The sequence below is a fragment of the Mus caroli genome, chromosome X (assembly GCF_900094665.2).
Source record: "Mus caroli chromosome X, CAROLI_EIJ_v1.1, whole genome shotgun sequence".
Lineage (NCBI taxonomy): Eukaryota > Metazoa > Chordata > Mammalia > Rodentia > Muridae > Mus > Mus caroli.
Window position 1 is genome coordinate 55,531,512 of NC_034589.1, and position 24,196 is coordinate 55,555,707.

Genomic DNA, 24,196 nt, shown 5'->3' on the forward strand with positions numbered 1-24,196 from the left:
TCCCCTAACTACTTAGCCTGATTGAACCTTGTGGATTAGCTTGTGCTGGGCTATTCAAGAAGATCAGGCATGTCCTATGAGTGGAGGGAGAGAAAAAAAAAACCTACTCTCCTCCTTAAGCACTGTCTAGATGGGACTGGCTTGCCTCTGCGTAGTTAGATTTTTTTAAGGTGGAATGCTAAGATTCTTTGTGAAGGTAGTACTTGTCCTCTTCTCCTGCCCTGGCTGAGACTTAAACTTCAACTCTGTATTGTCTTAGTACTTTCTATTCTGGATTTAAGCATTGAGAAAGGTTACTGTTTGTAAAGTTGAATCCTGATAATAATCTAGAAGAACAAAATGCTAAGTTTTTAAGATGGAGAAGATTCCCACTGAAATTAACTTTCCCCCTAAATAGTTAAAAAAAGAGAGCATTTTGAATGTTCTTACCACAAAGAAATAATAAATGTTTAAATGTGATAGTCACATCATTACCCAATGTATATGTATGTGAAAGCACATTTTGTCCCATTGGTACATACAAATTTTTAGTTTTTTCTTTGGTTTTTGTTTTTTTTTTTTGAGAGTAGGTTTCTCTATATACCCCTGGCTGTCTTGGAACTCTCTATATACAGGCCACGAACTCAGAGATCTGCCTGCCTCTGCCTCCCATGGGCTAGGATTAAAGGTGTACACCACCAGACCTGGCCACAATTATTTTTTTAATATTTATTTTATTTTATGCATATATGTGAGCCTGAGTATAAATCTGTGTACCACATGCAGGAGTCCACAGAAGTTAGGAGAGAGGTCAAATCCACTGGAACTGGAGTTAGAGATGTTTGTGAGCTGCCATGTGAGTGCTGGGAACTGAACCCACTGAATTCTCTGAAAGAGCAACCAGTTCTCTTAACTGCTGAACCATCTCTTCAACCCCATACAAACAGTTATTATGTGTCAGTCAGCAATAATTTCAAATGTCTTCTCTCATTATTATGAAGCCTAACCTACCTACATCCATTTATTTGGGAAACTATGAGCTAAGGTCTTCAACTGAACTATGTAGTGATCTTACTGAAAGCAACAGATGACATGGGGTAGTGAGTAAGTGGTAGGACATATATGATTCTAGGTTCCATCTCTAGGAGCAGAAGAAAAATGGCAAGTGTTAACGGAATCGACCACAAACAGACCATGTTACACAATGGTTAATTTTACCAGTAGTTCTTAGAGAATGTGAAATTTACCTCATGAGATCAGATTCAATATCACATTAAAAAAATAGATTTATATTTTTCTTCATACAATATGTCCTGATCACAGTTCAATGTCATCTTCATCTCATCGATAATTATCTTTATTTCAAACATGTCAAGAAATCAGCCAGGGATGGTTGAGATATAATTAATGTGTATGATACCAGCACCCATGCCAGGTGGTTCATAACCACTTACTCCAGTCCCAGGGGATCCAACATTTTCTTTTAAACTTTTTGAACAACACTCACATATGCATATACCCATATATAAACATAAATACAAACATACATACACACATACATTATTTAAAATAAAATCTTTTAAAAGAAATATTTAAAATATTAAAAATAAACATCTAATTGACAGTATTATTCAGGGGGTTTTTTGAGTCACAGAACTTAGGGATAGTCTCTCTATATTAAGGGAACGTTTTGGAATGACATACAGTCTGTAGTATAACTAACCCAACAATGGTCAGCCTAGTGATTGCTCAGTCCCATGAGGCTTGCTGTTTCAGCTGGTATTCTATAGAAGTAGGTTCTGGTGGTGTACACCTTTAAGAAGATGTGCTGGCAAGTAAGTGCAACCAGGCGAAGAAGATTGAATCTTCCTTCTTCCAATGTCCTTATGTAGGTCTCCAGCAGAAGGTGTGGCCCAGATTAAAGATGTGCGCCACCACCCCTGGATCTGGGATTTGCTTTGTCCCAGGCTAACCTTGAACTCAGAGTTGCCTCAGTCTCCTGGGATTAAAGATGTGTATTACTTTGTCTGGGCCTAAGCTTTTCTTGACCACTTTGCCTCAAGATCTCCATGCCAAGGTCCAGGTGAGAAACTTGTGTCTTCCAGCCTCAAGATCTGGGTCACAGGTGAGCCCTCTAATTCTGGGCTGTAGTGCTTTCCACTTTTACAATGAAGTTGACAGCCAGGAACAGCCATTTCACCAACTACATCTCCAGAAACGTTTTCTTTCGTTTTGTATGACTGCAGTGGTTTGAAGGAGTATATCCCCCATAAACGTGTGCATTCGGACCCTTGCTCTTCAGCTGGTGGCATTGTTTGGGGAGACGTAGTGACAATGGCCGTGCTGGAAGAAGTGTGTCACAGAAGGCAAGCTTTGAGAGTTTCAAGCCTCTCATCGTTTCCAAATGTTCTCTCTTCTTGCTTGCAATTCAGGATGTGAGTTCTCAGCATCCATTTCCTGCCACCATGCTTGCCTCTATCTCTCAGAGTTCCCTGTCATAGTGGGCTCTTATCCTTCTGGAACCATAACCCCAAGTAAACACTGTTCGATAACTTGCTTTGGTCAAAGGGTTTTATCATAGCAACAGAAAATAATTACTTCAGTGAGTGTAAGTATATGTCTGTTCACACACCTATGTGCATGCACAGAAGCCAGAAGAAGGTGTTGCAGTGGACTGCCCTATCATGCTCTGCCTTGCTCAATTAAGACAGCTATCGTAGACGAAGAGCTAGGCTACCAGCCAGCAAGACCCCTGATTCCCCTGTTTCCACAGCATTTTTTACATTGGTTCTGGGGATTTGAACTCAGGTACTCGTGCTTGCATGACAGGTGCTCTTATATCTCCCCAGCCTCGTATTTTGTGTTTTAGAGACAGGCTCTCAATATAGCCCATTACATGCCACAAACTCCTATACCCCAAATCTTGTTTAATTTGGTACTTTAAGAATAAAAAGACCCTGAGCTTATAGCTGTTTGCTGAAAATAGAATGTACTTCTGGGCAACAGCCGTAAGGCAACAAGAAGGAAGTCCTTGCCCTCCACTGGCCTCAAGTTCATAAGAAAAGGGAGCTAGCTTTTATTGCATTGTACCACATTGACACAACTCAATAGTACAAGAAGGGCAGATATATTCACTCCAAAGAAATGTACCTTTTTAAAAACCACTGAATTTAGTTGTGTATCTATAATCCATACAAACACTTATAAAAGGAGCGGGTAAGAAAGACACCAACTTAGAGTTCATGAAGTTTCAATTTTTGTTTTGTTTCAAGACAGGGTTTCTCTGTGTAGCCCTGGCTATCCTGGACTTGATTTGTAGACCATGCTGGCCTTGAACTCACAGAGATTCACCTGCCTCAGCGTCTTAATTGCTAGAATTAAAGGTGTGTGCCACTACGCCCGGCTGACATTTAAATTCTTATTCAGGTTTTTTTTTTTTTAAAGTTACTTGCATTTTATATCCTTTTATATTTATTAATATAAGCACACATGAGACAAATTTGATGCCTGATAACAGTTCTTAATCAAGAAGTAGAGGTATCGCCGGGCAGTGGTGGTGCACGCCTTTAATCCCAGCACTCGGGAGGCAGAGGCAGGCGGATTTCTGAGTTTGAGGCCANCCTGGTCTACAGAGTGAGTTCCAGGAAAGCCAGGGCTACCCAGAGAAACCCTGTCTCAAAAAAACAAAAAAACAAAAAAAACAAAACAAAAAAAAAACCAACAACATAAAAAAAAAGAAAGAAAGAGAGAAAAAAGAAGGAAAGAAATAGAGGTATCAGTGCTACTTAATAAATATGAATGCTTTTGAGCAGGAAAACACACTCATAAGGCTTTGCTATAGCTATTGTTTGAGACAGGATGTCATATAGTCCAGACTGGCTTTAAATTCACTATGTAGCCAAATATGACCATGATCTGTCTGTTCTCCTGCCTCTGTCTCCTGAGTACAGAGATTATAAGCAGGCACCATCATTCATGACTTATGTAGTGCTAGGAATGGAACCTGGGCTTTGTAGGCAAGCACTCCACCACCAGAGCTACAGTCAGTGCTGTCATTTTCCTTAAAGCAAATTGTTTGACTTCTGTGGTATCTTCTTTTCACTATGTGACGGTTAGTGATAAGTGTCAACTTGACAAAACTCTAAAATCTCTGAGTGATGGGCCTCTGGATGTGTCTGTGGCAGATTATTTTAATTGTGTTCATTGAGGTGGGAAGAGCCACTATTGGGGAGCACCATTCCCAAGATAAGGAATCCTGGATTATGTGACAATGGAGAAAGTGAGCTATGTGCTACCGTGTACACATTCACTTCTTTGTTCTTCTGGCTGAGGATATATGATCAGTGGCTTCAAATTCCTGCCACTGTGACTTGTCTGCTATGACAGACTATATAGCCTAGAATCATGAGCTTTCCCCATTCTGCTGCTTTCCCTAGAAAGTTTGATCACAGCACCAGGAAAGAAAATTAAGATGCATTGTTTATAATTAAGTAGCTATTATAAACAAATAATAGAAAACCACTACTAAAGGGTTCCCAAATAAGGAAAAAGGCATGATGAATATGAAATGGATGGCCTTATTCACTTTGTTATTATATCTGGCTCCAAGTGTTAGTATATTTTTTATGTTTATCAGCAAATAATATAGCAGAAAAGAGTTCTGACTCAGAACTTCAGTAACCTCAGTATATTTGTCAAGCCTTTGCTCTAGTGGGAGTGGCCTAAGTCAGCTATCTCCACTTTCTAAAAGGTCCCATAAAATGTATGACTTTCTTTTAAAGCTATACAAAACAGAGCACAATCTTTGCTTACTTAGAAACTGAATCATCAGTTACTCATTTGTTCCCACTAGGATTTAGATTGGCAGGAGGTCTTTACTTAAGATCACAAAATATTCTTCCTACTTTCCCTTCACATTATATCAATATCAATACCTATTGTCTCCATCAATATAAAAATAATCCATACTTTCTAAAGGTTAAGTATAAGCATATATATATACATATATATATATGTATATATATATGTATATATATATTAGCTACTACAAAGTGCATGGTACTTACTGAGATTTTCTGGAGGGAAATTTTGAGGGAAGCCCATGTATCCAGTCTTCGATCTAGAATAATAGTAAATCGGGAGTCAGATCCACTTTGCCTATAAGAGACGAAAAATAATTTTTATTAGTAACAAACCTAATCTGTTCTGTGTCTTTGTTTATGATTATGTATTTTACAGATGATCTTTAACTGAAAACAAGTTTAGATTTGGAAGTGCTATCTTAGCCAGGAGTACTGTTGTACTTTAATCCCAGCATTCATTAAGGCTAATCTCTGTGAGTTTGAGGTCAACCTGGTCTACAGAGTGAGGTCCAGAACAGCCAGAGCTATAGAGTGAGACTCTTCTCATAATAAACCAAAAAGAAAAAACCTGCTATGTTTAAAAATTATTTTCAAACTAGATTTCAGAATGAAGTTACTAGATATAAAAAAGTTTAGGAGTGCTAAGCATAGTGGCACATGCCTTTGATCCCAGCACTTGGTAGAGGCAGCCAGATCTCTGAATTTGAGGCCAGCCTCATCTACAGAGTGGGTTCTGGGACAGCCAGGGCTACACAGAAAAACTCTATAACTATAACTATATATATATATATATATATATATATATATATATATATTCTCCTATTTATTATTTAAACTTTGTTTTTCAGTACTAGCTTCAATTTTTTTATTAGGAAAATGAGGTGGCTGAACAGATAACTCAGTGTGAAAGAGTGCTTACTCCTCTTGCTGAGGTCCTGAGTTTGGTTTGGTTCCCAGCACCTTCATCAAGTTGCTTACAACTACCTGTAATTCCAGTTCAAGGAATCCATTGCCCTTTCATGGCTCCCACATGTACACATACAAATACAGCATTAATTCACACCAACACGCACATATACAAATAAACAAAAGAAAAGTCCGTAAAATGAAATAACTGACTGTGATAAACCTGGGTTAGAATAACGGATTTGGAATCTTCACATCATGGCGACGAGGAAACTCAATAGCCAGTTTCTTTCTTAATATCAAGCTTAACCTCACAGAAAAATCTGTCAATGATTTTTCCTTCACTTGAAAAATATGTAGTTAAATATATTGTTTACATTGCAGGCTGCTCTTTGCATTTGAGAGAAGGAAATTTAAAGGATAATATAACTTTGATTTGCTCTAAAAATACTTTAAGCTTCCATAGGTACAATGTAAATTTGCTCTTCTAGAACTTGATTTTTGTTCATAAGACTCTTCTATTTTGAGGGTTAATAAATGGAAACTGCTTCCTTTAAAATTTATCTTGGCTAGCCATGGGGGGCACAGACCTTTAATCCCAGTACTCTGGAAGAAGAAGAACTCTATATGAAGCCAGTCTGGTCTGCATAGGAAAGTCTAGGCCAGCCAGCTAGGGCCACAAAGTGTGACCCTTTCTTAAATTATTAAACAGATAGATAGATAAGATTCAACATAAATATGATATCTGAAGTGTGTGTGTGCGCGCACGCTCGCGCGCGCATAAGAGAGCATTACGTGTCCTCCCCTGTCATTTTCTACCTAGTCTTTTGAGATGAGGTCTTTTCCTTAAACTTGGAGCTCAAATTTTCTTGGCTAATCTAGAAACCAAAAAGCCAAAGATTGCCGGGCAGTGGTGGCGCACACCTTTAATCCTAGCACTCGGGAGGCAGAGGCAGGCGGATTTCTGAGTTCAAGGCCAGCCTGGTCTACAGAGTGAGTTCCAGGACAGCCAGGGCTACACAGAGAAACCCTGTCTCATAAAACCAAAAAAAAAAAAAAAAAAAAAGCCAAAGATTCTCCTGGCTCCCACTCCTCATTGCTGAGATTACTAGTGTATGCGAAATCCCTTGCTTACTGTAGAGATGCTGGGATCTTATAAATGGTCCATCCGACTGGTTGTACTTGCATTCTTACTGTTGAGAAATCCTTTTCTAAAGGAGGTTTCTAAGTGTTTCATAGTATTGCCAACTGCTTTTATTATCAAATTATCCTGCTTAACTCCAAAAACTGGTGCTGATAAAGTCTTTACATGTAGACCTTGGACAAAAGGACAAAGAGCTTTCTTCACTCTTGAATAGTAAAGGTATCCTTTTATACATGTCTGCAACATTTTGTGAGGGCCAGCTCTTCTAAAGTGCTATGTCTATTTACATAGATCCTCAGTATATTTGTATTTTTTTCTTTAGTATATTTTACAGTATATTTCTAAATATATTCATAATACAAGCAGCTATCAGCCTCCTCTTTTCTTATATTTATTTACTTTAGGTGAAGTTATTATTCACAATAGCAAGCTCCATGTTTAATCTCCAAATGGAAATTTGATATAAAACAAAATTTTAGAATGTAGTGGAATACTACATACCTTGCAATAGATGTCAAGTAATTGAGCACTTTTGCAATTACTTCCTCTGGTATGCATCTGAAGTTACAGTTTTCTGGAAATGTAATGATCCAAGCATTGTCCTTTCCCCGGCCACCTAAAATCAACCAAATCAACCAAATTATCAATTTGTGTGACAAAACATAATGAGTGTTTTCATATTTAAAGAGGATGACTAGAAGGCTATTTAGGGTAAGTAAGAGTTTTATGAGAATCACAATTTCATATAAACCAAAAGAACAAGTAAAATTTAGCACAAAGAAAGAAAGAAAGAAAGAAAGAAAGAAAGAAAGAAAGAAAGAAAGAAAGAAAGAAAGAAAGAAAGAAAGAAAGGAAGGAAGGAAGGAAGGAAGAAAGGAAGGAAAGAAAGAGAGAAAAAAGAAAGTCAAAGAGGAATAGATGAATAAGAACATAGGAATTTTCATGTGATACACATAATAAATACGGGTGAAGAAACAGATGACCTGCCAAGCTGAACAATCAAAGAAGATTACAGAACCACTGTGTGTGTTACGCTTACACTAAATTCCAAATGAGAAATTGACAGTGGAAAATTGCATAAAACTGAGCACAAGAGTAAAGGTTAGCAGGAAAGAAATATAGTACTATGCAGAATAAATAATCTAAATGTTGGAATTAAAATTCAAAAAGCAAGGCTAGAGCGATGGCTTAGCTAGCAAAGTACTTTCTATACAAGCATGAAGTATGGCAATAGAATATCCAGAACCCAAATAAACATACCAGCATGTACTAGAGCCAGGAAAGTGGAGAGAGGCAGAAATCTACCCTTTATAATGCCTAATATTAAGCAAACTAGATTTCAGAACCAGGAATATTACTAGATATAAAAAAAAGTTCAGGAAAGCTGGGTATAGTGGTGCATGCCTTTAATCCCAGTACTCAGGAGGCAGAAGCTAGCAGGTCTCTATGAGTTTGAGGCCAGCCTGTTCTTCATAGTGAGTTTCAGGATGGGCAGAAGTATACAGTGAGACCTTATCTCAAAAAACCATAAAAGGGAGGAGAGAGAGAAAAAAATTAGGGGCTGGAGAGATTCAAATGCCATCACACACATGGTGGCTCACAATCATCTATCCCTCCTGTTACAGGGGATTTGACATTCTCTTCTTCCCTCCATAGACGCCAAGTATGCACATAGTGAACATACACACACAAAACATTCATATAGAAAAGGAGGTCTAAAATAATTTTTTTAGATATTTTCTTCATTTGCATTTCAACTGCTATCCCGTTTTCTAGTTTCCTCTCTGGAAATCCCCTATATCCCCACCCTCCGTTCCCCAACCCACCCACTCCCGCTTCCTGGCCCTGGCATCCCCCTATACTGGGGCATAGAATCTTCACAAGACCAAGGGCCTTTCCTCCAAAGAATTTTTGAGCAAAGTACATTTGAGAGACTGGGGATGGTTTCACCGTCGACAGTGCTCTGGCAGAGGGACTGACGAAGTTCAGTTCCCAGCACTGGTGTCACGTGGCTCACAAGCACCTGAAACTCACGTTCCAGGGGTTCCCAGGCACCTAGACTCATGTGCACAAACATACATAATTTCTTTTGTGTGTGTTCTTTTATTTAATGTTCTTTTGTTTATTGGGTATTTATTTCATTTACATTTCCAATGCTATCCCAAAAGTCCCCCACACGCTCCCCCACCCACCCACTCCCACTTCTTGGCCCTGTCTTTAGTTTGTTTGGTTGGTTTTTTTGTGGTTTTTGTCTTAGTTTGGTTTGGTTTGGTTTTTTCGCGACAGGGTTTCTCTGTATAGCCCTGGCTGGCCTCGAACTCGAAATCCTCCTGCCTCTGCCTCCCAAGTGCTGGGATTGAAGGCGTGCGCCACCACGCCTGGCTCAAACATAATTTCTTAAAAGTAAAATAAGTACTTTTCAAGATCATTAGATAATGTTCAGGTTGCCAACCTATCAAGGAGTCATAACCCTAAATGCTTACGTACTTAATACTAGAGCTACAAAACATGAAATAAAAGTGATGGGAGAGAGAACTTGGCCCACTCAGCCCTCAACAGAACAGTCTCTCTCTGTCTCTGTCTCTCTCTCTCTCTGCCTCTGTATTTCTCTGTGTCTGTCTTTCTCTGTCTCTCTGTGTCTGTCTTTCTCTGTCTCTCTGTGTTTGTCTTTCTCTGTCTCTCTGTCTCTGTCTCTGTCTCTTTGTCTCTCTGCTGCTTACTTTTTTTCGCCAACTTGACACAAACAAGAGACACCTGGGAAGAGGGACCCTCAATTTAGAAACTGCCTCCATAGGTCTGTGGGCATGCCTGTGGGCTTTTTATTTTCTTTGATTAATGATTGATGTAGGAGGTTCCAGCCCAATGTGGGCGGTGCCACCCCAGACAAGCTGAGCAAGTCCTACAAAGCAAGCTAGTAAGCAGTTTTTCCTGCATGGTTACTAGCTCTGCTCCTGCTTGACTGACTGCCCCCCCCCCCCCCGTGATGAACTGAGATTAAGACTTGTAAGTCAAATAAACCTCCTTTATCAGTCAGGGTTCTCTATAGGAACAGAACTGAACCATAAGCAACCATCGCATCTCCCCAGTTGCTTTTGGTCATGGTGTTTATCCCAGAAATAGAAAGCAAACCAGGGCCGGGCAGTGGTGACACACGCCTTTAATCCCAGCACTTGGGAGGCAGAAACAGGCGGATTTCTGAGTTCGAGGCCAGCCTGGTCTACAGAGTGAGTTCCAGGACAGCCAGGGCTACACAGAGAAATCCTATCTCAAAACAAACAAACAAACACACAATAGAAAGGAAGCAAGCAAGCAAGCAAACCAGGACACCCCTTCCTTCACTACCCTAACCTCCCTTCTCCTCTTTCTTTCCAAACAAGCTAGTACTAGTTAAGCAAACATCTTCTATTAATGGAAATGATACATGGTTCCACTAAGGGTCAATTATCACGGAATGACAAATCTACTAAATTTTAATCTATTAAGCTTATTACCATTGAGCACCTACAAATACTGTATAACTAGTACACCTGTAATAAAAGAACAAAGAAGATCTTTAAATTCTAAATTGGGAAGTAAGGGCATTAATTACTCTTGTCCATTAGAAACGTTTTCTTCAAAAGAAAGTATAAGCGGAAGTATTAAAAAACACACACACAAAAATGCTAAAGACAAAAGAAAAGTGAGAAGAGTGTGGATGGAGGCAGACAGCCCTGAAGATGGTTCTATTCAGAACACAGTTTTGGTAACACAGAGGACTGGAAGTGTAGCTCAGTGGTGGAACACTTAAATAAAGCAAAAGTACTTGAAACATGAGAAATTGACTACCATCTGGGAAACACTGACAGTGATGAAATCAAATCAAAGAGCTAAATTTACTATGACAGAATAGTAACTTCTTATATCCGATGGTGATATAGTCCAGACAGAAACTACTAAATCCAGTGTGTGTGTGTGTCGTCTTCGTCTTTGTCTTTGTCTTTGTTTTCTTCTTCTTCTTCTTCTTCTTCTTCTTCTTCTTCTTCTTCTTCTTCTTCTTCTTCTTCTTCTTCTTCTTCTCCTCCTCTCTCTCTCTCTTTCCTTTTCTCTCTTTCTTTTCTTCTTTCTTTCTTTCTTTCTTTCTTTCTTTCTTTCTTTCATTCTTATTTCAGTAATGGGTAAGGGCTGAACCCAGTCTCAGCTCCAACATCACCCTATTCTTATGCTTTACATCAGGACACCATTATTAAGAAAAAAGATGGGCTGGAGAGGTGGTGGCTTACAACCATCTCTAATGGGCATCTGGTGCCATCTTCTGCTGTGTCAAAGACAGTGGCAGTGTACCCACATAGATAAAATAAATATGGCCGGAGCAGGCAAGCTGGGCCAGAATTTAAAAAAAAAATGAATGAAAAATAAAAAGAAAAAAGAAAAAATGAAAAGGAAAAAGGATTAGGATCTGGAAAGATGGCTTAGCATTAAAAAGCATGGTCAGCTCTTGTAGAAGATCCTGGGCTGCTTCTCAGTACCCGTGGCAGCCCAAAACCATCTGCAGGTCCAGTTCCAGGGGCTCTGATGCCCACCTGAGCAGGCACTTCATGCATATTTGTAAACCAAAACAACCATACACATAAAAGTAATAAGTATAAAAAGAGAAACGGGTGGGTGTGGTGGAATAAAACTTTAATCCCAGCACTTGCAAGGCAGAAGCAGAAGGTTCTCTATGAGACTGAGGCCAACCTTGTTTGCATAGCAAGTTCCAGACCTGCTGTGGCGACATAATGAAACTCTGTTTATGGAGCTGGAGAGATGGCTCAGTGGTTAAGAGCACTGACTGCTCTTTCAGAGGTCCTGAGTTCAATTCCCAGCAACCACATGGTGGCTCACAACCATCTGTAATGAGATCTGATGCCCTCTTCTGGTATCTCTAAAGATAGCTGTAGTGTACTTACATTAAATAAATAAATAAATAAATAAATAAATAAATAAATAAATAAATAAATAAAATCAATAAATCTAGCCCACACTCTTCTAAGACACATATGTCCCCACATACCCTGTGGATGTCTAAAGACAAATGCACAAGAGTATTAAGATTGCTCTTAATTAAATATTAAAAATGTTAAAATCCTTAATTATTCTTTTTTTAATTTTTTTGTTTTGTTTTGTTTTTTTCGAGACAGGGTTTCTCTGTCCTGGCTGTCCTGGAACTCACTTTGTAGACCAGGCTGGCCTCGAACTCAGAAATCTGCCTGCCTCTGCCTCCCGAGTGCTGGGATTAAAGGCGTGCGCCACCACGCCCGGCTTTAATTTTTTAAATATTTTTTATTACGTATTTTCCTCAATTACATTTCCAATGCTATCCCAAAAGTCCCCCACACCCGTCCCCCCCCATTCCCCTACCCACCCACTCCCACTTTTTGGCCCTGGCGTTCCCCTGTACTGGGGCATATAAAGTTTGCAAGTCCAATGGGCCTCTCTTTCCAGTGATGGCCGACTAGGCCATCTTTTGATACATATGCAGCTAGAGTCAAGAGCTCCAGGGTACTGGTTAGTTCATAATGTTGTTCCACCTATAGGGTTGCAGATTCCTTTAGCTCCTTGGGTACTTTCTCTAGCTCCTCCATTGGGGGCCCTGTGATCCATTCAATAGCTGACTATGAGCATCCACTTCTGTGTTTGCTAGGCCCCGGCATAGTCTCACAAGAGACAGCTATATCAGGGTCCTTTAAGCAAAATCTTGCTAGTGTATGCAATGGTGTAGCTGATTATGGGATNGATCCCTGGATATGGCAGTCTCTAGATGGTCCATCCTTTCGTCACAGCTCCAAACTTTGTCTCTGTAACTCCTTCCATGGGTGTTTTGTTCCCAATTCTAAGAAGGGGCACAGTGTCCACACTTTGGTCTTCNTTCTTCTTGAGTTTNATGNNTTTAGCAAATTGTATCTTNTATCTTGGGTATCCTAAGTTTTGGGCTAATATCCACTTATCAGTGAGTACATATTGTGTGAGTTCCTTTGTGATTGTGTTACCTCACTCAGGACGATGCCCTCCAGGTCCATCCATTTGCCTAGGAACCTTAATTATTCTTAATGCCTGCTTGTTTAGTAACTAGATCTACAACATATAAATGATTATTAAAACATTTTATAATCTAATGTATGTGTGTTTATATATGTGTATATATGGATATGGATAGCAAACTATTTATACATATCTCAAATGAACTCTGCTGACCAGTTTATACATTTATCTTCCCTTAAGTACATGATAAAGGTTACTTACCAGACAGGAAAGCAATGTCTTGCATTAGGAAATGATTGATGTCCTTTAACTGGAGGAGCAGCCCAGTTTCTATGATAAACAAGAGAAGAAACAACATCAATGTCAAAAATGTAGCTAGAACCATACCGAAATCCTCATTCTGCCCAAAAGAATTCTAGAGCCCTTAACAGGTCTGTGTGTATAGACACCTCAAGCATAATCTTCTCTTTCTGCCCTCACCTAGAGGGAGAATTAGCCATGCTTTTTATGACATCACTGGGTATATAGAACGAATGACCCACTTTTCAAAACCTATGTCTAAAACAAAAAACTACTCTCACTCATCAGAAAACTAAGAACAAGGTACAAATAGCTCCAGTTTCTTTGAAGAGTAGCCATATACACAGTAGTATATTGTCTTCCACTTCTCATATAGACTTCCATTTCATAGAACTTTATCAGTTCTGTTACATTGAGCAAAGCACATTGAGGGTTTTTATAAAAATCTTGTTGGGTTCTTAAGACACCCCCACACACAGTAGATATCGTTATCTCTAAGTTAGTAAGATTAGCAGTACAATGGCTCATCACATGTTTCTGAATTAGAAAGACCTGGATTCAAATCCAGTTTACTGCACTTAGTAGCTGTAGAAATGTGGATATAACAGTCAAGCAGAATCACTGAGGCTCAGTTTCCTCATCTATAACCTGGACATCATAAGACCTACCTAATGCTATTGTAATGTGAAGCAGCTCACACACAGTAAATACATAATGAATAGTGATATTTTAAGTCACTGCCCCTGCATTATTTCATGTTTTAGTTGCCCTAGATCTTAAATGATAGCTTGCAATGTTCAAATCTACCAAATGCTACAGGGATCAAAACTAAAAAGTCCATTATCTGCCTCCAGTCCATGAACAAGGATAACTTTTTAAAAGAAAATAGGTCATTGAACTAGGGTATTTTGGACTGCTATTTTAAAGCCTGTGGTTTTACATCTCTTATTGAAGCCATATTTTGTACTTGCTCTCTGATACAAAGTACCTTCAAAGCCCTCCTATTTGGTGGTGTCAGGCTGATGGCACATTCTTTCTAGTGCTCCTGAAATTGTCTCCTATAGATGTGCTTTATCAGGAACAAGATTTCTCAAAAATATTAAGACAAAGCTGTAGAATATGATATCTACTCACTTAGAAACATAGAGTAGTTAACTGGCTTAGTTATTTTCATAACTACAAGTCATTAAAGACATGATTGGAAGCTCACAAAATGGCCTGACAACCTGAGTTTGGTTCCTGTGCCCCGGTAAGTTGCAAGTACTCTTATGACACATGAACTACACACAAAGTATACCCAGAAACGCGTGCTCAGAACATAAAAATTAATTCTTAAAATTGTCTTGTAATTAACATATGTATCCATATGCATATGTAGATTTACATATGTTTAGTTAGATTCCTGGTATATTCCATACACATAGCATATAAAATCATTTCTTGAACACTACGGTGCCTCAAATATAAAATAATGTTTATAACAGTCAAAACTGTGTCAAATGTTGACATTTTTAGACACGGAGGTATGGTAGAAGGATCACAGAACAAAAGACTAGACTTTTCTCTGTCCTCATATGCTTCCAAAAGTAGTAATGGCCTAGGGTTTAAATAAAAGAGTACTAGGAGCAAGCGTAACAACACAGCATTTGGGAGGTAGAGGCAGGTGGGTCTCTGAGTTCAAAGCCAGTCTGGTCAGTGCTGCATAGAGACACCCTGTCTTAAAACAAATAGCATTAGAACACAGAGACATCCTTATTTAAAAAAAAATTCTCAAGCCGGGCGTGGTGGCGCACGCCTTTAATCCCAGCACTCGGGAGGCAGAGGCAGGTGGATTTCTGAGTTCGAGGCCAGCCTGGTCTACAAAGTGAGTTCCAGGACAGCCAGAGCTATACAGAGAAACCCTGTCTCGAAAAGCAAAAAAAAAAAAAAAAAAAATCTCTCCTGATTTGTATAGCAAGACTATTTATTAAAATAAATTGATGAATTTTATGTCAGACGGCAAACTGAAAATAATACATTGCAAGCTGATTATTCTTGCACCATTCAGAATCTTGCAGAAGTATAAAAACTATCATTCCACAATTCAGACATCCATATAATAAAGACAGCCTTATGCATAAATCAGAAGGCTGTAGACAGACAATAGGAAGAGCAAGGTTTCATTTTCACTCAGCCCTGTAATCACTCAGGTACTCTTCCCCTCATTAATACAGCAGATACTTTCTAAGGTACCTACATTCTAGGAGCAACAACAACACAGAAAACCCCTTACATAAGGAAAATATACTTTTGATTTTTGAGACAGGAGATGCCTCCCACAACCATCTCATTAAAATAACATTGCCACACTGATGGCAAGGGATGAAATGGGAGTTAAAAGAAATGCTACCGCTTTAAGAAATAGTCTAACAGTTGACTAAACAGAGAGGAAACTAGCAAAGAAAGGCAACAGAAGACAGATGGCTGACACTGAACATCCAGAGAGAACAAGGTGAGACTGTTGCTTAAACAAGGAAGCAGAGAACATTAGCTTCTTAGCTTCAAAGAAAGCAATCACGGTGAGTTGTAGCCTGTTTGGACTCTGAGGCTCTTGCATTTCCACACAGATTTCCTTCTGTGATACAGAAGTGAAAATGAGGGTGATTCATATTTCTCTTGTAGACTACTTAAGCCCCTATAAGTATAAGAAATATACTTCAAACTATAAGAAATAAAAAGATTGGAGATGCAATTCAGTTGGTAGCATGCTTGCAGCCCAGGGATCCATCCCCAGCAATATATAAACCACGACTCTTGGCATATACTTTTAATCCCAGCCAGCACTCGCTCAGGTGGAAAATGCAGGAGTACAAAAAGAATTTGAGTTCATACTTGGCTGGATGAGACCTTGGTGAAAAAAAAAAAAAAAAAAAAAAAAAACCTTTTTAAAAATCTTGATCACAATGGTTGACCATAGTCACATTACAGCATATTCCTCACTGAGCAAAGATACCTTTGACAGAAAACTGGCCAAGCTGATCCATTACAAACAAATACAAGGCACACATTCTCAATTCTCCTTACTTGAACTGTATGGCAAATCCCCCAAAGGGCTGGTTGGGAGCTGGAGAAATAGGTCAGTGGTTAAGCATGCAGTGCACTGGCAAATGACTTGAAGTTTGGTTTCCAACTTCAAACTGCCTAGAACTCCAGCTCCAAGGGATCCGAAGCCTCTAAGACCTTATGGGCATTGCCCTGGCATGTACATACATGCACAGAGATATACATAATGAAAAATAGCAAATCTTCTCTGCTGAAAAGCCTTGTACACACAATCAGGCACCAACTGAAAACAAAAGAGAAAACCTCTTGCTGTTCGCTCACATATTATAAGAAGAATCAGGTTCTTAGTCTTTTTTTTTTTTTTTTTTTTATAAAACATGCATGAGTGTTTTACCTACATGTATGTGCACCATGAATAGTGCAGAAGCCAGAAAAGGGCATCTGATCCCCTATAACTGGAGTTATAGGTGGTTATGAACTACTCTATGGGTACTGGGAACTGAACGGAGTCCTCTGTAAGAGCAGCAAGAGTTCTTACCCATTGGGTCATTTCTCCAGCCCCTATTATCTTGGTCATAAAGTTGGAAACAATTACTAATTCTTTTATCTCAAATGAGGAAATAAAGTTAGAATTCAACTTTTTTACATGCTACAAGGTACAGAAATTACTGTATTTGGAATAACATGGAAAAGGAGGGTGCATCAATCTAGTCAGATGCTCAGTTTTCATTGTGTCACTTGCAGAAACTCAAAGTGTCAATCAATCCATTACATAGTAGGTGTTACACCTCCTAAAGATGTATTTTATATTCATTCTAATTTAAGATGGGCTCTTCTGTAGCCTAAGCTAGTCTCAAACTCACTATGTAGCCCAGGCTAATCTTAAATACATTATCTTCCTGCCTTTACTTCCCAAATGTTGGAATGATAGGTGCATGCCACCACAGGGGACATTCTTCTATCTCTTCTCTCTTCTCTCTTCTCTCTTCTCTCTTCTCTCTTCTCTCTTCTCTCTTCTCTCTCTCTCTCTCTCTCTCTCTCTCTCTCTCTCTCTCTCTCNTCTCTCTCTCTCTCTCTCTCTCTCTCTCTCTCTCTCTCTCTCTCTCTTTCTCTCTCTGTCTCGGTGGGGGGAGTTATTGGTGGTGTTCTTATACTTGATTTTCAAGACAGGGTTTCACTGTGTAGCCCTGACTATCCTGGGACTCACTCTGTATATGAGGCTAACCTTAAACTCAGAGATCTGCCTGCTTCTGCCTCCCAACTGCTGGAATTAGAGGTCTGTGTCACCTACCCTAACTTTTTTCTGTCTTTTAAAGTAAACATTAATTGAGAATTACTATGGGCCAAAATACCATCCTACACCATTTTGAACAGATGTCCTAGGAAAAACTAAACAGTTAAATAAATTTATGAAACTTTGAAGGTTACACATATTGCCATATTTCCTAGCAAATTCATATAGCTTGGGTACTGGCTATGTGTACAATGCTCCCACAGCTGTCTGATCAAGTATGCTTTTGGTTGTTTAATTGGCTGGTTGGGTCTTTCCCCTCCGAGAAAAACAAAAGGCCAACAGAAAGAGTATTATGCAGAGGTACTTTGTTCAAAATATCAGAACTATCTACAGGCAAAATGGCTGTCTTGCAAGGGAGGGAAAACCAGTCACATAATCTTATTTGCAGTTTTCAAAGACAAAACACCTCTGTGTTGAACTGCTACAGAGAGGACACTCAAGCATATAGCTGGACTAGGATCAATGCTCTTAGGAGTCTTATTTCTGAATGTGTGTCTTGATAATAGGAGTATAGATTACCACTCCAGAGATTTCAGTTCTACAGAGTTCAGTAATGGCTCCCATAGAGAAAATGAACATTTTTTAAAAGTAAGTAATTGGTATGTGCAAGCTTTCTCATTTTATAAAAAGCATTTTTATTTCAGATTCTAAGATTTAATAGCCATAATTTCCAACCCTGGGGCTTTTATTTTATATCGACACTCTTTTGCGTCCATTTGTGCTCCATCTGGGAATCCTGTTCATATATGGTTGAAGAAAACTGGTTCTGAATCTACTGCACACACATGCCACTTAGCCCACACCAAAGGGTCATGGCAAATAAACTCCTTTTAAAAGCAAATGCTTCCATTCTCATGCTTTCCTAAAAAAAATAAATAAATAATAAACTGACAGCAAAAGCAAAGCACATATAAAAACAGAACGGAAAATGTTGACCAGGAAGATTATAGCAACCAACCCACTGTCATCTAGGAACAAGTGGAATAAATGGGATGAATAGTTGATGACACTATCATCTTGAAGCTCTTCCCCCTTTCTAGGCACTATACAGGTATTTAAATTCACTTTGCTGGTCTTCAAAACAAACCTCCAAAGTTGCTATTAAAAGCCTCCTCTTTTCATTATTGTTACTAATTTATTTATTTTATGTTTATGAATATTTTGTCTGTCTGTATATCTATATAACTCAAGTATGCCTGGTGTACATGAAGGTGAGGAGAGGGCATCAGATCACCTGAAACTACAATTACAGATGCTTGTGAGGTGCCATTTGAGGCCTGGGAATTTAACCCAGGTCCTCTGGAAGAGCAGCCAGTCCTCTTAACTACTAAGCCAAGTCTCCAGTCCCTAAAGCCCAGTTTTAAGACAAACATGATGAAGGAAATGAGCAAGCATATACATAGTCACTCAAAAATCTATTAAAGAACCACCAGATGCCAGTCACTGTCTCAATCCGAAGCAGAATCTAGCACAGATTCAGAAAAAGTTGTAGAATATCATCTATCTTGTCTGCTAACCTTCAGATACATGTGACACTTGTACTAAAAAACATACTCAAATAGCTCTCATGAAATTATTAACTAGATACAACCTGACAGCCTCCATTCTTCCCAAATCATAGCAAGGACATTTATAAATATTTTTTGCAGTCTGAAATTCTTTTATTCAATATTTATTTTTATTTCATGAATATTTGTGTGTCTGCATGTATGTTTGTTCACCACATGCATGCAGGAGCCCACAGAGGTCAGAAGTGCATCAGATTCCCTGGGCCTGGAGCTAAAAATAGCTGTGAGTCCTCTGATGTGGTCCTCTATAAGAGCAGCCAGGGCTCATAACCACTAAGCAATCTGTCACTGCAGTCTGAACCTAAACAGCACTGATTCTCTTTACCAATCATCTCTTAGAAAGTTTCCTATGGCTGATGTTGTGAATTCCAGGTCTTTGTACAAGATGGATGGGTTTCTACACAGGTAAATTTTCCCATTCAGTCTGAAAGAGAGACATGCCATAGCACCTGTAAACAGCAATGACGTAGGACATGCAAATGATGGATATGTGCCCTCAAAAATGTTATGATTCAAAAGGAAGAATGACTAAAAGGGCAATTCTGAAATCATCAGAAAATAAATTCTTATTAGACTACAATAGAACTATGTAGTATATTGCTCTTCAATAAAGGTACAGTATGAAAACCTCACATATTTATCTACCAAGATTCATGCTAAATCCTTCTTTTGCTAATATACATTGGAGCCTCTTTCTAATCTATAGCAATTGACCAAACATCTAGTGAATTTCTCTTTGGCTCCACTCTGCATGGGAACATAAAGCTCTTTACTTAAAAAAAAAAAAGTAACAGAAAAGTATGTTATTATAATCATAGCAAATAGAAGGCTGAGGCCAGAGAATCCTAAGTTCAAAGCCAGCCTTAGCTACAAATAGAGACTTTGCCTTTAAAAATAAAAATAAAATATGTACTTCTCCATTGCTGGTCAAAACCTAAACTAGAACAGCCACTATGGAAATCAATATGGTGGTTCCTCAGAAAACTGGGAATCAATCTACCTCAAGACCCAGCTATAACACTTCTGGGCATGTACTCAAAGGATACTCCATCCTACCACAAGGACACTTGTTCTACTATGTTCATAGCAACTTTATTCATAATAGCCACAAACTGGAAATAACCTAGATGTTCCTCAACTGGAATGATAAAGAAAATGCAGTACATTTGCACATATTACTCAGATGTTTAAAAACAAAATATCATGAAATTTGCAAGCAAATGGATGAAACTAGAAAATATTCTGAGTCAGGTGACCCAACCCCAGAAAGACAAACATGGTATGTACTCACTTATACGTGGATATTAGCTGTAAATTAAAGGATAACCAAGCTATGATCTGTAGACACAGAGAGGCTAGGTAACAAGGAGGACCCAGGGTGGAACACATGGATTTCCCTGGTAAGGGGAAATAGAATGGATTTCTCATGTGGACTCAAGGCAGGTGGGAATGGTAACAGAAAGGACCAGGTGGGTGGGGAGGAGGAGGAAAATACTCAGAGAAATTATGAAACTGGGGAGCGGGGGGGCGGGGCGGGCATTTGTGGAGCAGGAACCTAGTGCAATGGAAACTATCTGGAATCTAGAGCAAAATTTCTTAGTAATGGAGGATTACAGAGCACAAACCACCCATCTTCTACAAGCAGAAAAGGTGGGACTAGGACATCAACCCAGCCATAAAACCTTCCACCTACAGTCTGTCCTGCCTGTAATATTTTCTGGGGCAATGGTGGTGCAGAACTTGTGGGAGTGGCCAACCTATGACTGATCTAATTTGTGGCCATGAGAGGGAACCCACACCTGACATTGCGTGGATGTCCAGGAACCAGAGGCTGGCTGGATAGCCCAGAGACCCAGGATAGAACCAAATATGACTGTCATTAAAAAAGAGGAAAAAAAAATAAAAAAGAGGAAAAGAGCCGGGCGTGGTGGCGCACGCCTTTAATCCCAGCACTCGAGAGGCAGAGGCAGGCGGATTTCTGAGTTCGAGGCCAGCCTGGTCTACAAAGTGAGTTCCAGGACAGCCAGGGCTATACAGAGAAACCCTGTCTCGAAAAACCAACAAAAAAAAAAGAGGAAAAGAAGGCTGGAGAAATGACTCAGAGGTTAAGAGCACTGACTACTCTTGTGAAGGTCCTGAATTCGAATCCCAGCAATCACAAGGTGGTTCACAACCATTCATAATGAGATATGATGCCCTCTTCCGGGGTGTCTGAAGACAGCTACAATGTACTTACATATAATAAATAAATAAATCTTAAAAAAAAAAAGAGCAAAAGAGAAGGAAAGAAAATTAAAGAAAAGCCAATGAAATGATTCTTCATGATACTCTGCTAGACTCAGATCCGTGCCTTTAAGTATGTGTGTGTGGCAGGGGAGCATTGTGGGGGAGGTGAGGAAATGTGTGTGGGTGCCCCGGGAAGCCAGAAAAGGATGTTAGATCCTCTGGAGCTAGAGACATGGGTAATTATGAGCTGCAGATGGGGAAAGTTGAACTCAGGTCCTCTAGAAGAACAGCAACGACTCCCAAACACTGAGCCATCTCTCTACGGCTAAACAGTATTTTTTTTAATCTGGCATTAACTAGTGTCTATATATAAAATATTATCATTACAGAAGTGTGTTAGGGTTGGATTTGCCTCTTACCACAGGATTACTTTGCATTTATCACAAATCATGAATTATGAAGACAAAATTATTTCAGAAATCACTACAAGAACTTATGAAGTAGAGTTAAATCCAAATTAAGAATCAATATGGGTTACATAATATAAACAATATAAATAGGAAGGAAATCATTAAAGGTGACAACTGAAAGATCAAAGAAATTTCGAGATGGCCTTCAAGCTAATCATCTTCTAACTGGATATAGTAGTATATCACTTTAATTCCAGCCGTGCTTGAGAGGAGGAGGCAGGCTAAAGGAGAACTGTCACACATCTGGAGCCAGTCTGAGTTACAGTTGAGTTCCAGGTCAGCATGAGATACTGAGAGCTTGTCTTTAAAGAAATGGAAAGAAAATTCATGCATCATATCAAAACAAACGTACCTGCTATGAAGCTGCCATCACTTACCAACATTCCAAGATATACACAACGTATAATTAGGAAATACTTCCAAATTCGGGAAGGAGGGATACAAGGCCTTTATTTGTGCTTTGAAGGAATGAATCAGGGATTAAGTAAGTGAGAAGGCTAGCCTGACTCCACAACAGGCTTCAAACTGGCAGTTTAGAAGAGGCCTAAATGTCTGTTTCCAAGAACTGGGTAACTCTAGGCAAGTCCAGGCCTCAGAAGTTGCCTGCCACCTGGCCTGAGGCAAGGACAATGGGTCAGCAGCAGTTTCCAGACTTCCTCAGCTACTTCCTCAGCAACAGTTTCCAGTCCCCACCCCAGTAATGGAATGTTCCTAGAGATGGAGCAATATAAAGGTCACCTACCCAGGAATCCCCTAAAGTGCTTTAAATCAGGCCCGTGAGCTCACTTAGGTGTCTCTCTATCTTGATAATGGGAGACTCCAGCATGCTGGACTTCTGCAGAATAAAACACTCTAAGTTTACAACATTCTTCAGCAAATCAAGAACCCTTACATTAGAATCCTAGAGAAAGTTGGAGAATAGAAGGAATGAATGAAGCGATAGAAGAATGGGCTGCAAGGCACTGATCCAACTTTCAACACATTTTGTTCTTTATATATCTAGCAGCCACTCTAATACATCATGTGTTCAAAGCTAAAAGCCAGATCCAACTACAGAAGCAGTTAAGCATCAGCCCAGACTGGGGACTGCGAGTGCCTCTTTATCTAGAAGCAAGAGGCAACTTCTGTCCAGAGTGATGAATATTACAACTGTACTAATTGTAGATGCAATGAGCATGGAGTAAAAAGACATCCAGAACTAAACTGATAAGATAATCACACAGAAGAAATGAAAAAGAAGTGGGGTTTCTAACCTAGTCTTTGAGGACTACCCTCAAGGTCCTCAGAGGGCTAAAGGATTAGAAGGGGGTTCAGACAGCTTTCAATCAGTCCTGGACCAGACACATTTGCATAGGTTGCAAGTGAAAAGGTAGTCTTTGCACGCACTGATATTGTCATTTATATGTGTGTCCACCTAGTGCAGCGACATGCAAAAATGAAGCATTGTGATTCAAATGAAAAGTCCTTAAAACCCAAAAGAGGGTAAAACCTGAGCAGCAGCCCAGCTTTTATAATCCTAAAGCTCTTTTGCAACTTGATCAAAGCTTGAAATTTTACAGATGATAAAAACACTTTGCTAAATGAAAAAAAAAAATCTATGTTAAAGAAGCATTTTTTTCCACACAGTAAATAAAAGAAATTGATGTTCACAAAGTAAATTACAGAAAAAATATTCACAATTTGGGCCACAAAATAAGTTTCAGGCCAGCCTACACAATAGTTAGTAAAAGATTGTGTTTGAATCATCTTCAAAATGATTGTCAGGTAAAAGCTACTTTTTATTAAAAGAAATTCTTCTTCTATGGATAGTTCTGGTTTTGGTTTTTTGAGACAGAGTTTCTCTGTATAGCCCTGGCTGTTCTGGAACTCACTTTGTAGACCAGGCTGGCCTCAAACTCAAGAAATCTGCTTGCCTCTGCCTCCTGAGAGCTGGGATTAAAGGCGGGCATGTGCCACCACGCCCAGGCTCTATGGATAGTTCTGAAAGCATGCTTTAAAAACAAACAAGTCAGGCACAGTGACTCCTAGTTCGGAACTCTGGAAGGCTGAGGTGGGAGGATTTCCATAATATCAAAGCTAGTCTGCACTATAAAGTGATTTTTAGCCTGGGCTAAACTGAGACCCTGCCCCCTCCACCAAAAGCAAAGCAAAACAAAAGTATTAAGGAAGGAAAGACAGAAAGAAGGGAAAGAAGGAGGGAAGAAAGGAAGGAGAATAAATTAAACCAAGAAAACTCTCTTCCATATACAATTATATCTCATGTATTTACTTATTTTTTTTTATCAGTGTCTCTACATAGCCCTGGCTGTCCTGGAACTCACTATGTAGACCATGCTGACCTCAAATTCATAGAGATCCATCCACTTTTGCGACGTGGAAACTTAAGGGTTATTTGGGAAGTTGGT

General features: G+C 39.3%; 1 protein-coding gene across 5 annotated transcripts in view; it reads right to left on the minus strand.

Moving 5' to 3' along the window:
* Positions 1-24,196, minus strand: part of Mcf2 (MCF.2 cell line derived transforming sequence) — a 122,124-nt gene that overhangs the window by 89,324 nt on the left and 8,604 nt on the right. For 4 of the 5 annotated variants that reach the window (XM_029473663.1, XM_029473662.1, XM_021153014.2 and 1 more), the window contains exon 1: positions 1-78. This exon is cut by the window's left edge and continues 287 nt beyond it. Coding sequence is in view for 1 of the 5 variants with exons in the window: in XM_021153012.1 (XP_021008671.1) it covers positions 5,046-5,136; positions 7,393-7,507; positions 13,153-13,221 (275 nt within the window). In the remaining 4 variants the exon portion in view is untranslated. Of the gene's footprint in view, positions 79-5,045; positions 5,137-7,392; positions 7,508-13,152; positions 13,222-24,196 lie in introns of those variants that run through there. The other variant, XM_021153012.1, reaches the window with a different exon arrangement.